General features: G+C 55.8%; 5 protein-coding genes across 5 annotated transcripts; 2 read left to right on the top strand and 3 right to left on the bottom strand.

Moving 5' to 3' along the window:
* Nucleotides 1-360: 360 nt before the first annotated feature.
* Nucleotides 361-1,276, bottom strand: SODALDRAFT_339088 (Arabinanase/levansucrase/invertase; the record flags this gene model as incomplete). The annotated part of the gene is made up of 2 exons (XM_028612828.1): nt 361-501; nt 572-1,276. 2 exons carry the CDS (start codon nt 1,274-1,276, stop codon nt 361-363), a joined length of 846 nt encoding a protein of 281 aa, XP_028467405.1.
* Nucleotides 1,277-3,201: 1,925 nt separating this feature from the next.
* Nucleotides 3,202-5,895, top strand: SODALDRAFT_349782 (hypothetical protein; the record flags this gene model as incomplete). Its single annotated transcript, XM_028613436.1, has 7 exons — nt 3,202-3,285; nt 3,367-3,562; nt 3,807-4,510; nt 4,630-4,946; nt 5,038-5,382; nt 5,476-5,771; nt 5,867-5,895. The coding sequence occupies 7 exons, from the start codon at nt 3,202-3,204 to the stop codon at nt 5,893-5,895; spliced, it is 1,971 nt and encodes a 656-aa protein (XP_028467404.1).
* A 351-nt stretch (nt 5,896-6,246) lies between these two features.
* Nucleotides 6,247-8,127, bottom strand: SODALDRAFT_292996 (S-adenosyl-L-methionine-dependent methyltransferase). The gene is made up of 4 exons (XM_028608707.1): nt 7,780-8,127; nt 7,587-7,713; nt 7,334-7,457; nt 6,247-7,243 (listed from the first exon to the last, which is right to left on the bottom strand). Exons 1-4 carry the CDS (start codon nt 7,918-7,920, stop codon nt 6,490-6,492), a joined length of 1,146 nt encoding a protein of 381 aa, XP_028467403.1. The 5' UTR covers nt 7,921-8,127; the 3' UTR covers nt 6,247-6,489.
* Nucleotides 8,128-8,920: 793 nt separating this feature from the next.
* On the bottom strand, nt 8,921-12,115 carry SODALDRAFT_331711 (acetyl-CoA synthetase-like protein). Its single transcript, XM_028611518.1, has one exon. It carries the CDS (start codon nt 12,042-12,044, stop codon nt 9,036-9,038), a length of 3,009 nt encoding a protein of 1,002 aa, XP_028467402.1. The 5' UTR covers nt 12,045-12,115; the 3' UTR covers nt 8,921-9,035.
* Nucleotides 12,116-13,372: 1,257 nt separating this feature from the next.
* SODALDRAFT_331709 (sterigmatocystin 8-O-methyltransferase) lies at nt 13,373-15,102 on the top strand. The gene is made up of 4 exons (XM_028611517.1): nt 13,373-13,692; nt 13,759-14,037; nt 14,123-14,173; nt 14,243-15,102. Exons 1-4 carry the CDS (start codon nt 13,447-13,449, stop codon nt 15,053-15,055), a joined length of 1,389 nt encoding a protein of 462 aa, XP_028467401.1. The 5' UTR covers nt 13,373-13,446; the 3' UTR covers nt 15,056-15,102.
* Nucleotides 15,103-15,462: the final 360 nt, after the last annotated feature.

Raw genomic sequence — 15,462 nt, 5'->3', positions numbered from 1 at the left:
CACGGGCGGAGAATCAGATCCTCACGTTCAAGACACAGCAAAGTCAAGGGCGGCAGTTCATGTTTCGCTTTTGAAATAGTCGAATATATTGTTCTTTTATGTACTTCAGCATACATGATACTTCGCAGAACACGATATGTGTTTCTGATACTCTCGGCGGAATGACGCTATATACGAGCTATTCCCACCATTGCGCTATAATCATTTCAACGGCGGTCCTCAAACAATCAACTCCGACACTACGTTTAACCGACGAGAGCAGCCCGCTCCTCGGCAGTACTTTATAAGAGTTAGCCAACTGTAACAACAACGAAAGAAAAAAAAAAAAGGTCAGAAAGAACATGAGTCTCTGGGAAGTACTCACATTCCAATAACATATCCGTGTCGGTATCCGGGACCAATCGAGAGCGACGAAGGCGACCACTGGCCCGAGGCAATGTTGTTGGTCTCGAAGGGGACGTAACCAGCGCCGCGGGTGAAGTCGTCAATGAACAAGTGCCACTACATCTCGTCAGTCTCCCAACCACAGGAAACGGAGGGAACCATATGCTGAAGTCCCAGTTGAGTTTACCTTGCTAGCGTCGTTGTTGTCTGGGAACATAAGCGGTCCCTCACCGGCGGGGATGGTGCCAGAACCAATACCACCGGTAACAACATTCCAAGGACCGTCGAGGGACGGAGCGCTGGCCTGCTCAATAAGCTCATCGGCGCCGTTCTTGCAGATACGTTGGTACAAGCCGCCCGCAGCATCATGGCCGATAGTGCAGTCCATGCCAGCGCCAGTAAGGTATATCTCAGCGGGGGAGAAGGTCTGGAAGTCGCTCGTGAAGGACCGCATAATGAACCACCCCTCGCCGATGAGGTTCGTGGTCCAGTAAACCATGTACTGGCCCTGCTCGGGATGCCAGATGACGTCCGGTGCCCAGGTCATGCCTGCGTTGTCGGGGGACACGTGGGCGAGGCGGCCCTCGGACCAGTTGACCAGGTCGTTGGACTCCCAGACGACGATGTTCTTGGACCCGTTGGTCGTGTAGTCGTCGCCGACGTCCCAGCCGCGCGGGTACACCCAGAGGTCGGTGGCGATCACGTAGAAGGTCGAGCCGTCGGGGCTGCGGATGATGGTAGGGTCGCGGACGCCCGTCTCGCCGACGTTGCTGACCAGGACGGGTTGGCCGCCGTTTACTGCGGTCCAGGAGCCGGGGTCGTTGTTGTTGCTGACGGACATGTAGACCTGCTCGCCGTTTTCGGTGCCTTCGCCGGTGAACTGTGAATACATGGTGCGTCAATAATGGTCAAACATGGTAGTGGAGTTACCGTGCGTCTGTGGAGCCTTTGGCTTTAGGAGACGACGTACGTAGACGAAGAGATAGTCTGAGAATTCAGTCTGGCGGGCGGCTAGAAGAGAGGGCAGGCCTGAGACCAGCGACGCCAGGGACGCCAGTGTCAGGGCAACAACGGAAGAGGTCCGCATCGTGATATGAGCGCCGAGGAGGTGGTTTTGTCTCGTTGCTTCGTGTTTTTGTCAATGATGTGGTCAACCAAAGCCTTAGCCTTCAGACTTGTAAAGATTCTCTCCGTACTTTGCGGAATGGAAGCTCTATTAATACCCGTGAGATGAAGCGTCGTTTCAATGCCGACTTGCCTTTCTTCTCACGACGCACGACGTCTTGGAAAACTGACGACATGGCCTGCGTGTATTATCAAGAGCTAGCTACGCGCCCCTATCATGAATCTCCTTGATTTGGATCGTCGACACCCTGCCCTTCATGTTCCTTGTGAAGCGACAACCCGGGCTTGGATTGCAGGTTTCGGTCTTCTTGTTCCTACATGAACTACTGATCTTTGCCAACTTGAGCAGCATGGCCGATGTTTATGTACACTATATTATCCTGGAAACGCGCACCAATGGTCAGCTGCAACTTGCACCACTCGACGCATTTTACCCGGTTACGCACTGCCGGAGGGCTGGAGGGTACCCCGCGGGGAAGACGCGCAGCATGAAACGGCTCCCGTAGGCATCGGGCGGGAAATACGACCATGTAGATTACTATTCCTGCAAAGGACAGTGGCGAGGCCGGCTTTGTTGAACTCCAAGTGGCTGTTTCGAATTACCGAAAGACCCGCCGTCCCATATGAGTTCCGAATACGTAGGGGTGAAGTGCCGATCCAGGACCTTGGTTCCGTTCCGAGTCATGTTGACTGCCGATCCCTTGGCTGGGTTCCGTGCTGTGATGAGGCCGCCATTTGTACGAAGTTGTATCAAGTAGCGAATTTCAGGGCCGGGCGGAGCGTCTGCCCGACCGTTATTACCGGATTAACAGCTTCCACGCCGCATCAAGGCCACGCACCTCGGTGTGATTCGCGAATACTGGACCTTCTCCTACCGCACTAGGCTTCACTTCGTAGGCCGCGATTGTTCCACCAAGCAAACGTGCCTTGTCATCGGGTTCGTAGCTGATCGTTATCAACAGTCCACGTGTTTGTTCTCGGAAGAGCCCGCTCCGTGATCGCCGGTTCTTCAGTGGCCTCGGCTGATGTTCTCGGTGAAGCTTTCCTATTAACTCAACTGGGTTTGAACTTTTTGACTTACTAATATTCAACTGTGGACTGGTAGGTTTGACCTACGGGCAAGTAATTTCATCTTTGAAGTCCCAACATATCGTCACGTCGTTCGTCTTCTCGAAGCCGCCCAGTTAGGTATCTCCAATCGGCGGGAGTACAAAGTACTGACAGGGACCCCGGCCCGGGAAGTGGAGACCCGCCCGGGCGACACGTGGGTTGGGTAAAGCTACTTGCTCCACCCGGAGCATGACTAATGAGTGCGAACTCGCATTCATTTGAGGAAGGACTTGAGAGAAATCTGGGTTCTATCTCTTCTAAGACTGAATATACTTTCTTCGCCCCCTTGTTTGGGTAGGTAATTGCTTGGGACAGTCTTTTTAAACTTGGTTCCAACTTGCAAGAACCTTGGAGGTGGCTTCCATTCTACACGTAAGTCTCAAGCTGTGGTGAGGTACTCTCTTCTTTTGGCCCGTGCCAACGGTGACTTCCAAGATAAGAGGAAAGAGTGACGTCAACCTCCGCCGAAACTGGAAGAGTGGAGCACGAGAGTGGATGTTATGCTGACTAAGAAGTCCCTTGGCCGCCTATCTCACTACCTATCTCATCGGTACGTAATGTACGTAATGACTGTAATGAGACATGATCCACGGCATCTTGCGTCTATGCCTGTCTACGTCAGAACCTGAGCCACATCTCACGATTCTCGCGAATTTTCACTACAAGGTATGCACTCTACCCACCCACATACAGACTCACAGTCACACACTCCACCTTCGAACTTTTGCGGCTCAGAATGGAGGCTAGGAATACTGCCCCGAACCGACCATTGCGGCCTCTCTTACCCCAACCTCAGACACAGCCAGGTCACGTGCACTCAGGGATATCGACATCAACATCAACGGCCGAGTCCAACCGGTCTACTTCCTCGACTTCGTCGTCTTCTATGCCAGGGAAGAAGACATACGCGGCATGCCAGAACTGCAGACTGCGACGGACAAAGGTACGGTTCATGATCTTTCTCCCGTGATTCAGAATCCTTCCATCTCATATCCAATGGGCAATTCCAGGCAATTTAGAATCTCTATATTCTCGCATTTCTCGCATCCCTTGAATGTCCGATCCCGGTCATTAGCTAACTGCTTCCCACTTCTTCCCTACTTCCCCTCATAGCCAGTGCTCCGCCGAGCGCCCGAAATGTTCCCAATGCCGAATAAGGAGTCTAGACTGTCACTACGACACGACAGTAGCCGAAACACACGGGCAAGCGCGGAAACGGCAGCTCGGGGAGATTCGAACCCGTAATCAGGCATACGAACAGCTTTACTACCTGATTCAAACCTGGCCGCTACACCAGGCTACAGACATCTTCGACTGCATCCGCACCGGCGCGGGCGCCGAAGCCGTGCTCCGCCAAGTCCGCGATGGCGACCTCCTCCTACAGCTCTCCCTCCGACCCAACCTCCACATGCAGTACGAGTTACCGTACAAGTTTGATATTTCGTTTCTCTTCGACTATCCCCGAAATCCGTACGTGGAGTCTACACTGTTCAAGTCGACCTTCGGCCTAGGACCCAAGGGCTCCAGCACAACGACAGAACCGAGACCAGAGGCGGGGGTGGACAGCATGGATGGTGTTGTATCCACTGAACAGGGAGAACCGAGTCGCCCCGAGGGCCAAGACGCAGTGCCGGAATGGACAGCCGCCTACCACACTCCCTTTAGCGCCGCGGAGATGGTAGACCATCGAATCGACTCTGCCGACGTCGCGCGATGGACGTCGGTACATTCCGACAACTTTTTCCTCCGAAAGCTTCTCAAGCTGTATTTTCTACAAGAGTACCCCTTCTTCAGCCCTTTCCACAGAGATCACATGCTGGATGATATGGTCGCGGGACAGGATCGCTTTTGCTCATCTCTCTTGATCAACTCTACCTTGGCCAATGCTTGTGTAAGTGCCAGTGCCGGCGACTTCCAACCCAGACTGGCCTTTCTTGTCTCAACTTGTTCCCCGCCGAACACAGGGCTATATACTAGCACTTTTAACTCCAATACTGATGCGAGTAGCAGCACGCACTTGCTACCATCGAGCACCGTTCCGAGTTTTGGAACCCCCGAAATCCTGGCTACCAGTTCCTTAACGAGGCCCGTAGACTCTGGGAACTCGAAAGTGACCGGGCCAGGATAACCACCATGCAGGCAGGTTGCATCCTAGCCATCACATTCTACGTGAATGGGATCGACAAGCTCGGAAACACATATATGCTCCAATCCATCGAACTCGCCAAGCGGAAGGGACTATTTTCCACCCCCCACCTGCAGATGACGGACCGAAAAACGCGAGAGGTGAAATTACAAACTGCCTGGGCTCTCTATACATTGCAAGGGTGCGTAACTGGTGTCCCTGGGGGGTGGGGGGATGAGTTCAAAACTGCAAACATGATCAGAGCCCGCTGACACACCACACGCATGTGATAGATTCTTCCAGTTTCACTTCCTCAGACAACCGTACCTTGACACCGCACCACGGGATCCCCTACCGGAGGGAGATGAGGCGAAGAGATTCTACGGAGAAATTCACGTCAAGTATCCGCTCGGTCAAGGCCTGGTGCCATTATACCTTGGCCCTACCTGCGTTGCCAATGCGGAGATCAGGCTCATCATGAACGAAATCGCACGGGCGGTCTTCACGTCGTGCGGCAACGCATGTCTGACGGTGGACCAGGCTGTCGAATTCCATGCGCAACTCACAGACTGGTATGACCGGCTTCCTGAACCTCTCACGGCACACCATATTGTCCTACCAACTCATCTCCTAATGCAGTAAGTCGCTAACTCTTTGCGCCTTGCTTCGTCTTCTTCCTGCGGAGGCTTTCTGCATAAGAGTAGGTGGTGCACCTGCTAACGAACGACCAGCATGCAATACCATACCATTCTCATGATCCTCTTCAGGTCCCTCATCGGAGTCGGGGCCGTAAGAGACCAGCACCCGGGATTCCCCGATCCGGAAGACATCGTCATGCACTCCGAAGTCTGCGTAGAGACGCTCGTACACCTCTTCTACCGCCGCCACGGCTTCGAATGCTACTCCCCTTTCCTCCTCTACGTCCTTTCCCAAGTCGCCCTCACCATGCTCCGGCGCCTGTCTCTCCCCAACCTGCCGCCCCCATCCCGCGACGCCGCGTGGGGCACGTTCGTCCTTTGCGCCAGAGGTTTGCACGAACAGGGTCGAAACTTCCTCCTCGCCGCGGCCGTGCTGCGCGTCCTGCACCATGCTTTGCCCCCGGACGATGCGCGCCTCCTGCAGCAAAGCGCCATGCTCGACTATGGAGATAAGGGGATGGAGACGTTGATAAAGCAGGTGCGGGCCGATTGGCCGGTGTCTGTTACTTCTATCACGCAGGATCCGGAGAGTCGTAGACTGGATGAGCTCATCAAGGCGCATATGGGCATGGGCTTGGATGATTCAGATAGTGGTTGAACCGGGCCTTTTCCTGGGAAGTACGTGATGAGATTTCTGTCTATACACCGACAGGTGGCTTGGGAGACTGTATTGTTCTGGGTTACATGTCGATCTGTTCACTCGTATCTTTATGTTGGCTGATATCCATAGATGGTCATGTAAGGCGTTCAGGGGGTGGTGGCGTCTAGAGAAGTAGTCTTGTGCAGGATCCATGGGCAAGGCTTCTCGGGATAGGGTTATACGCATGACGGAGTGTCCTAGGAGGGCCAAACAACTCGACTCTCTGCTGAGAGTTGAATCAATGGGTGTAAATGACCAGTGACCACCGAGGACTAGACTATGCTAATAACATGAATGCTATGTATACACAATACCACGCAATATTGAAACGTCCGCCGTTTCTACCCGCGGTAATCTCATGAGAAGCCGCCTTGTTTGTCCTCGACCTTCCCTGCCATACACGCAGTCTAGGGGAGCCGAATGTCCATGACACTCTCATAGCTGACCGGGTTATACGGATACGTCTTCACCAACTTCAACCCCACATCCTCAATAATCGTCCGCCACTGCGCCTCCGACCGCTCCATGGACGCAAAGGCCGACATCATGGTCAAGTCCATAGCAGCAGCGTACGAATTGACCCCCGTCTCCGGCAACACCATCTCATCCAGCAGGATCACGGAATCGGGCGCCATAGCCGACTTGATGTTCCCCAGCAGGACCCTCACCTTGTGGTCCGGGTGGTTATGCAGCACGCCGCGCGCAAAGTAGAACTTGGCCCCGCGGACGGGCTGCGGCTCGAAGAAGTTGTGCGCCGTGTTCTCGACCCCGGGGGTCGGGAGTGCTTTGGCGATCGAGTGCGGGAGGTCCTGCAGGATGACGGGGCCGGGGATGTGCGGGTATTTTTCCTTGAACTGGGCGCACTGGTGGCCGATGCCGCCGCCGACGTTGACGTAGACGGGCCGCGTGCCGTCCCAGTTCTGCGTCTCCTGCTCGACGGGGTAGACGGTGAGCCAGGAGAGGGCGGGCTCGCGGCGGAAGGCCATGTAGTCGTTGAAGTAGTCGAGTTGTCCTGGGTGGTCGGTGAACCAGGCGAAGGCGTGCTTGTCTGTCTTCCAGGCGTCTTGGAAGACGGTGTGCATCTCGTCGCTGGGGTTTTTGTAGTTGGTCTTTTTCAGGAAGGCGGGGATGGCTTGGTATTGCGGGCCAATGGTTTCGAAACTAGCAATGGACGGAGAGGAGAAGACATGGAGTAGTTAGGCTGGGACGTCTGGTTTTAGGGAGTAAGGCAAGTTGGCGGTCTTGACTTACCAGTGGGAGACGCCGGCCTCGGTGACCTTCTCGGCGAGATTCTTGGTGACGTTGTTGGCGGCGAACTCATCTTTTGCGACTTCCTTGACGGCGCCAGTAGAAGCTAGGTAGCTCAGAAATCGGCCTGAGAGGGGACAGGCCACAGGTCAGTCTAGGAGAAGGCACATGCAGGTTTGAGGGAATCCGGTGACTGCGACGGCCGCACCGTTCAATGAAACATGAAGTGAGGGCTGGGGGAACATTGGACTCATACTCAGAAACAACGGGTCAGCTCCCGTCTTGTCCGCAATCTGGCTCACGGTGACGGGTCCCTCCGATGCGCTGATGAACCGGAAGAGTCCGAGATCGAAGCCGGTTTTCACAGCTGCGGTTTGAAGATGCTAGAAGAGGAGATGGTCAGCAAATCTGGGAAGTTCGGAACACATAGGTAAAGAGGAAGTCCTCACCAAGTAGCCATAACGATGCACGGTGTCGTTGGCATCCTCTAAAGAGTAGGCTATCTCGTGTAGTGTGGTGATGAGTTGCCGACGGGCAGCCTCGTTGGCGTTGGCCGCGAGCTGTCTAATGGAGGCCAGTACTGTCTCCATGATGTGAATGTGGTGGACTGTGTTGGCACAACTTGAATGTAAAGTGATTGTGTTCAAGTCCGACTCTCTCAGGTTTATTATACAGGATGATGTGATATGTACGTTGCACTGTGAAACAGAGACTAGACGTCAAGCTGGTGACTATTTAGGTGCAGGAGAGGGAGAAAGGGACAAGGGTGGCTTGAGGTGAAGATTATCGAGAAAGGTGGGCGGGCGTTGATGTAGTGTCGTCACTGTCGTGGCATCAAGACGTCTTCATAGCCATCTCTTCTCCCTGATGCTACATCCCGGACTGCCGGCGGGGAGAGCTTGAAAGGGGCTTAGGTGATGCTGTTGGCCCCTGGCTCTTGTTACCCCTCCCCGATGAGTAGCGGACTTGGGGGCCACTACGGGGCACTGCCCTTGCCAGAAGTGGAATGTCCGCCGGGAAGTTAGCGCCGCCAAGTGCTGTTTAGGCATAATACTGAGAGGGGTTTGGAGTCCCGTCCAGTCGGTATGATACCGGTACCTCATGATATGTTATCTCAAACAGCTTACCCCGGTCCCCCTGAAGACCTATTCTTCGTACAGTAGCCTCCATGTCCGATGGGGCCAGGACGTCTAAGACCTGATCTAGACGTCCCTGGGGTTAGTCGACTAATCACCATCCTTGACACTGATGCGTGAAGAACCCAGGACCCGATTGTCTGGAGCCGGACGGAAAACGCCGTGAGGGTAAAGTAAGGTGACGTGGGCGGTAGCGGTCTCGGTAAGATTAGTGTTAGATGTGCCTAATTATAGTAGGTGGGTGCCTGTAGCACAGCGAGGGCCCTGAGGGGTGCCCTGTGGAGAGAGAGCGCTGGTTGTTTATCCCACATGCACTCCTGGACTTTACGAAAGTTCGTTGTTGAAGGACATTGATTGACAAGAACCATATCATATTAGCGACACTGGAATCTTTATCACGAAGAAGAGATACGGAGAAAAAAATAGAGAATAGAAAATAGGATAGAAAAGAAACAAAACAACAGATACCGCTAAGCTATTGTCCCATCGCCCCCTGAACGCCGTATGATGACCCCACAGAAAGCCCCCGAGCCCCTGAGCCCCCGAGCCCCTGAGCCGCTGAATTTCCATTACAGCCCCCTACTTCTCAAGGCCTCTTTCAGCGTCGCAGCAAAACACCCAACATGGTCCGGTCCGATCATGGTATAATGCGCTCCCCCAACAGCATGAAACCTCACATCCGTCCTGCAGAAATCCCTCCACTTGCTCAAATGGTTGTGAATCCAATCCTCCCTCGACCGCGCAGCAACCTTGAGCGGCGTAGCATGAAAAACATCCATCGACTCCACCAACCCCGACGGCTCGTAATCCACCGCCATGCTCTGCAACCCGAAAGCCAGCGTAGCCCACCCCGCCAGCGCATCTCTGTCCAACCCGAGCCCCAGCAAGCGCTGCTTATCCGCTATGCCGAGGACGGCGGGCATGGCCTCCTCGCGGGGGAGCGCGCGGAAGCCGTCCTCGATGCTATCCGCGTAGGCCTCGGACACGAGACCCAGAAAGTAGGCGAGGTGGAGGAGACACATGTTCCAGTTCAGCTGGCGCATGCGCGGCTTGATGTGCGGCGGGAGGTTGAAGCTCCCCAGGAACTGGATCGTCGCGCCGTTTTCCTTCTCCAGACGTTTGGCGACCTCGAAGGCGAGCATCGTGCCGTAGCTGTAGCCCGCTATCGCGTAGGGTCCCTGCGGCTGCCGTTGGAGGATGGCGGCGCGGTAGGCGTCGACGACTTGGTCGATGGTGGAGAAGGGGGCGTGGCCTGGCTCGAACCCCCGCGCGCGGAGCGCGTAGATGGGACGGTCGTCGTCCGCGAGGTGTTGGGCGAGGCCGATGAAGACGAGGACCTCGCCTACGCCTGGGTGGATGAGCCAGAGGGGGGTCTTGGAACCGTCGGGTCGGAAGGTCACGACGGGGTCGTAGGGGGGTGAATCGGGTGATGACGACTTTTGGCTGATGGCAGGGCTGACTTCATGTTGGGAAGAAAGAGCTGTCGCGAGCGCCCGGACGGTAGGGTTCTTCATCAGAGTGACGACAGGGATGCTCGTGGCGAAGCGCTTGTCGAGCCGGTGTTTGAGGCGGACTAGGTCCATGGAAGTAAACCCCATATCGTACATGGGCGTCTCGACGCCAATGTGACTGGTATTGACACCAAGAACGTCGGCCAGATCCATCAAAAGGGTCGCCTCTAATTCATTTGTGGGCATCGTCAGATTCTTCCATCTCTGCTGCTCCAGCGCGGCATTGTGGAAGTCGACCTCGTCCTGAAAAGCCCCTTTTTCGTAGAGCACCCGCATCTTCGCCCTCGAGATCTTCCCGAGCGCCGACACGGGTAGGCTGGATTGATCTCGGACGCCGAAAACGGCGGGACGGGATCCGGTGCAGACGATGCATGCTTCTGCGACGGCATGATGGATCCTGGCCACGTCTTCTGGCTCTGGCGGCCACTGATGGGGGATGTAGGCCACCGTGACCTGCTCGGTGTACGCCTTTGAGTCTCGCGAGGGGAAGCTGACGACCAAGGCGACATGGACTTTCCCGATCCCAGCCAGTGCATCCTCAATTGCCGTTTGCACATCCGCGGAGCTCATCTTCACGCCGTTGACGTTCATGACGTCCTTGACTCTCCCCAGGAGATGGAGGTTGCCGTCCGAGTCGATGGTAGCCCGGTCACCCGTCCGGAACCAGCCATCCGGGGTGAACGCCTCCGAAGTGGCCTCCGTATTTCTATAATAACCATCGAAGACGATCTTCCCGCGGACTTCGAGGTCCCCAGGCTCATCCGGCGCAGCATGACGGAACAGCCCCGACCTTTCGCCAGAAGGGAGCATGACCCGCATCTCAATCCCATTGACGCACTTGCCGAGGGAAGCAAACGACCGGCCGTTCTTGACGTCGTACGCAGGGCAGTCGAGGTTGTAGATAGCCCCGGCGCAAGTCTCAGTCATGCCGAACCCGGGGGTAATGACATCCCTCCCGGCGCCGTACTTCGCAAACAACTCCGACGCCGCCACGCAGACCTCGACGTCGTTGGCTTCACCACCAGACGCCAGGATGCCAAGACTCCTCAGGTCCCACGTACAAGTCCCGTCTCCGGGAGAAGAGCGTACGGTGGAGACCAGTTTCGCGAGGAAGAAATTCGGCGCGAACGACCGCGAAACCCGGTGGCGCGTCAGGAGGTCGAGGAAGACGGACGGCGAAGACACGACGTCGGCGGCGTGGACGTGGACTTGGTCCAAGCCCAGGGCCATGGCTTGGAGGTGAATCTCCACCAGGCTGGCGACGTGGTCGAGGCCGATCCAGTTCAGGAACGGTTTCGTCGGGTCGAGGGGGCGGGCGGAGGCCTTGCCCTGGATGGCGGCGAAGATTTGGTCGTGGGTTAGCCTCACGGCTTTTGCGTTGCCCGTGCTGCCGGAAGTCAACATCAGGATCGCTAGTCCGGCGTCGTGCTCGTCTGTCCGACTTCGGGTCCGAGGATCTGTGTTGGCGTGGGAGACCACGTCCAGTATGACCGAAGGCGTTGAGTCGCGTCGTAGGAACGGAGTAAGAGACATGTGCTCGACGGTGTGAAGCCGCAATCCGTGATCTTGGCCGAAAAGGTCTAACAACTTGTTTCGGGTGATGCAAAGGGGCGTCTCTAGGAGACCGGAAAGGCCCTGAATATGCTTTCGTCGAAGGCTCTCGTCTTGGCTGAAGGGAGAAGACAGAACGGGAAGGCTGTTGGAGAGCAGGACGGCCCAGAACCAGAGCAAGGTGTCCCAGTGGTTGTCGAGGTGGATCAAAACCGGACAACGCCTTTGAAAGCCATCGAGGCTCTGGAGCAGGGGGACCAGTGCCCTGGCTTGTGAGTAGAGATTTGCATACTCGACGGCAATAGGCGATGATGTGTTGCCAGGCGGATAGACCAAGATGCGACGCTGTGGACGTAGCTGGGCAGCGGCCTTAAGGAGGTCCTGCACGCAGGTGTATGCGCAGTTCTCGTTTCTGGAGTAGTGGGGAGAAGCGGAGGCCTGGACATGGATGTCCTCCGGAACTGGTCTCACTTTGATGGTGGATAAAGGATACTGCAAAGCTTCAGAGATGCCCATGTCGACCGTGTGCCGTGGCTGTCTCGGTAGGGGTACGGTCAGGGGCTGAGGTCGGGTCAACATTGGATTCTGGGGGAGAGATTAGATCGAGGGGATGAGAGACTGGACAAGAATCTCAAGGCAGGAGGTTTACGAGATATCATACCCATATTCGTAGCCTGCCCACCAGGGCTTCAAGACGTCCACATGATCTCTCGATCTGCAGCGCCGAGAGATTATCTTAATGTTCTTTTCTTAGCAGGGGAGTCGGACGGCGAGGGAGGGTTGCAACTAAAAGGTGCATCGCAGTTTGTCCACATTTTACCGGGCTATCCCAGGCTTCAGGCTCATCTTTTTACCCACATCCACCGCCCCACGGTGACGACGATGGGATACTAAAGTAATACCTACAAGTATAGACAGGGGGTGAATCATGACGGATGATATACCTGGATCCTGATTAGAGTTGATGGCCCGACTTGGTACGGATATGACAGACAACAAGTGCCAACCAAGGCATAACGCACAAGGTCAGTGAAGAGGACGACCAGGGTCCACTGGTGTCCAGGGGACCAGGGAGCCAGGGAGCCAGGGAGCCAGGGAGCCTAGGGAGTCCAGGGGGTTTGTTAGGGGAAAGAGAGAAGAAAAGTGTGGGTTGCGGGGGAAGACTGGGCGTTGGTACTGTAATGATTAGTTGGGGGAATCAAAAAGTCCGTAATTACGAATGCTGCACCCAGTATCTGTAAGCCGGTAGAACTTGGGGGCCTGGGGACGGAACTTACCGAGGAGAAACTCTCTGTCAGTCTTGTCTCAGCCTCTATAGTCCTCTGTATTCCCCCCACCAAAGGAACACGAGTTGGAAGACCTGGCTATGGTTGGTACCAGACTGCAATGGTAAGTCCTGCACTACAATTGCCGTGCTGGTAGGCCGGGAGGTTGGCTAGTCCAGGCTTATCGAAAGCAGGCAGGACAGAGGACAGTTGCCGGCAGCTCCCCTCCGTGCCCCTCCGTGCCTTCGTCCCCTTCCGCTCAAGACCCGGCCCTAGGGAAAGCCGAAAGCCTCATGCAGCAACTGACCCAGATTACCGATGTTCTACTGCGGGGCTGACAGGGACGGGGGAGCGACCTGATGTCGTGCACTAAAGGGGCCCAAAAAGGTAGCTATAACCCCCTGGTCCCTATCAGCTTAGCGAGCGAGGATCAGGGGTTTTGTACGATGATGCTGCCCGTAGTTCGTACGACGGGATCAAGCTGACGTTCACGTGCATTGATCAAGGTTACTTATTTTATCTTTCCACTACTTGCGCAGTCTTTACCAAGACTTTGAAGACCTCAAGCTCATTTCACAACCCGGACTGCGGTAGAGTTGGTTGTTAACTTGTAGACATAATCTACGGACAACGGACAGTTGAGATTTCCCAAGATGAGCGCCAACACGCCACAGCCTCAACCTCGCATTCTCAAACTCGCTTCGACCATCAGCGAGTCGGTGGCAAAGCTTCACGAGATTCTCACCGCAGCCGGCCAACCTTCGCCTTCCTTTGACGAAGATGCTCCCGTCGCCATCCCCAAGGAGGGCTCTGATGCACAGGACGCCATCCTCGACGCCACGTCCGAGCTCTACGACTTGCTTCTCGAGCCCCTCGATCTCCTCTTCCAGAAGAGCGGAGTCAGTCGCCCATCCCAAAGACATTGCACGTGCATGTGGACATTGAACCTAACGGTACAACCAAAGCACATCAACAACGTGAGCATGCAGTTAATCAGCCGGCACAACATCGCCAGCATCGTCCCCGCGGGAGGACAAATCTCCTTCGCCGAGATCGCAAGGCACACGGGCCTCGGTGAATCCGCTGTTCGGCGCATCCTGCGACATGCCATGACGATGCGCATTTTCCGCGAGCCGGAGCCCGGCATGGTGGCTCACACGAAGGTGTCCAAGACGCTCGCATTATCCCATGTGAATGACTGGCAGTACACCGGGAGCCATGAAATGTGGCCCGCAGCTGTCAAGGTTCGTCTTTTGGATCCCAGCCATTTCCTCCGGTTGCGATTTGTTCCCAGTCTGAATTCCATGTACTCACATGCGATGCGTCTAGACGATCGACGCGATGCACAAGTGGCCGAATTCGGAAGAACCAAATGAGACGGTAAAGATAAAAAACTCATGCGCCCAGCCCTCTGTGAACTTGAATCGTGCTTATCTGGTCCCAATGCAGGGGTACTCTCTCGCCAACAACACCACGGAATCCATCTATGGCGTCCTCTCCGCCGAGCCGTCCCGCGCCCTCCGTTTCGCCGGGGCCATGAAGGCCTACTCCCTCAGCTCCGGCCACCACACCTCATACATCGTAGACCACTACCCCTGGGCCTCCCTGCCTCGGGGAAATAGAACAGCAGCAGCAACGACGACGCCGACAACAACAACGACAACGACAACAACAACAACAACAACAACGCCAACCCGCGTCGTCGACATGGGCGGCGGCCGCGGCCACGTCGCCATGGCCCTCGCCAAGCGCTTTGACAACCTCACCTTCCTGATCCAGGACATCCCGCAGATCATCGCCGGCGCCGAGGCCGACGTGCCAGGCGACCTGAAGGGCCGGATCGCCTTCGCGCCGCACGACATTTTCGCGCCGCAGACCGCAGAGGCGGCGGACGTGTACTACCTCCGCTGGATCCTGCACAACTGGTCCGACAAGTACTGTCGCCTCATCCTCGCATCACTGGTTCCGGCGCTGAAGAGGGGGGCGAGGGTGGTGGTGCAGGATACGTGCATGCCGGACGAACCGGGGGCCGTGGCGCTCTGGAGGGAGAAGGACCTGAGGGCCGCGGACCTGAATATGGCGGCCGTGTTTAATGCGCGGGAGAGGACGGTGGGGGAGTGGAGGGAGCTCTTCGCGGGGGCGGATAAGAGGTTTGTGTTGAACCGGGTTATTGAGCCGAAGGGGTCGGCGTTGGGGATTCTGGAGTTTCTGTGGGATGTGGAGGGGACGCAGCAGGGAGATGGAAATATAGCTGCTTCGTAGTTGCAAGTCAAGTAGGTCTATACTTGTTTATGAATAGATGCATGTTACGTTCATGGCTGGGCGTAAAAACTGCACAGCCCAGTGCAACTTTTATGACTGCCGACACTAGTCGATCGAGGCATCTTATTTGCAGATTTCAACTCGGATTCGAACCGAGCCGTGTTTCCACATGCACTTTGTCTTGTCGAACTTGACGTCTCTTCGTGTCTGATTCAACATGAAAGCTATATAGTGACGCTCGAGTAGGTATTCATCTCATCCACGTCGCTGGTTCGGATTCTGCCGGCCGTGCGCCCAAGATGACGCCTCCCGGTTCATCTACATCAGGGGTCAGGGGTTTCAGGGGTTCAGGGGAAGTCGGTGAGGCATGGGAGGGGTGGGGATACATACGGATAGTGGGAGTACAA

This window comes from Sodiomyces alkalinus (assembly GCF_003711515.1).
Source record: "Sodiomyces alkalinus F11 unplaced genomic scaffold SODALscaffold_3, whole genome shotgun sequence".
NCBI lineage: Eukaryota > Fungi > Ascomycota > Sordariomycetes > Glomerellales > Plectosphaerellaceae > Sodiomyces > Sodiomyces alkalinus.
Note: the sequence above shows the minus strand (reverse complement) of the source record. Positions and strands in the feature narration are given on the sequence as shown.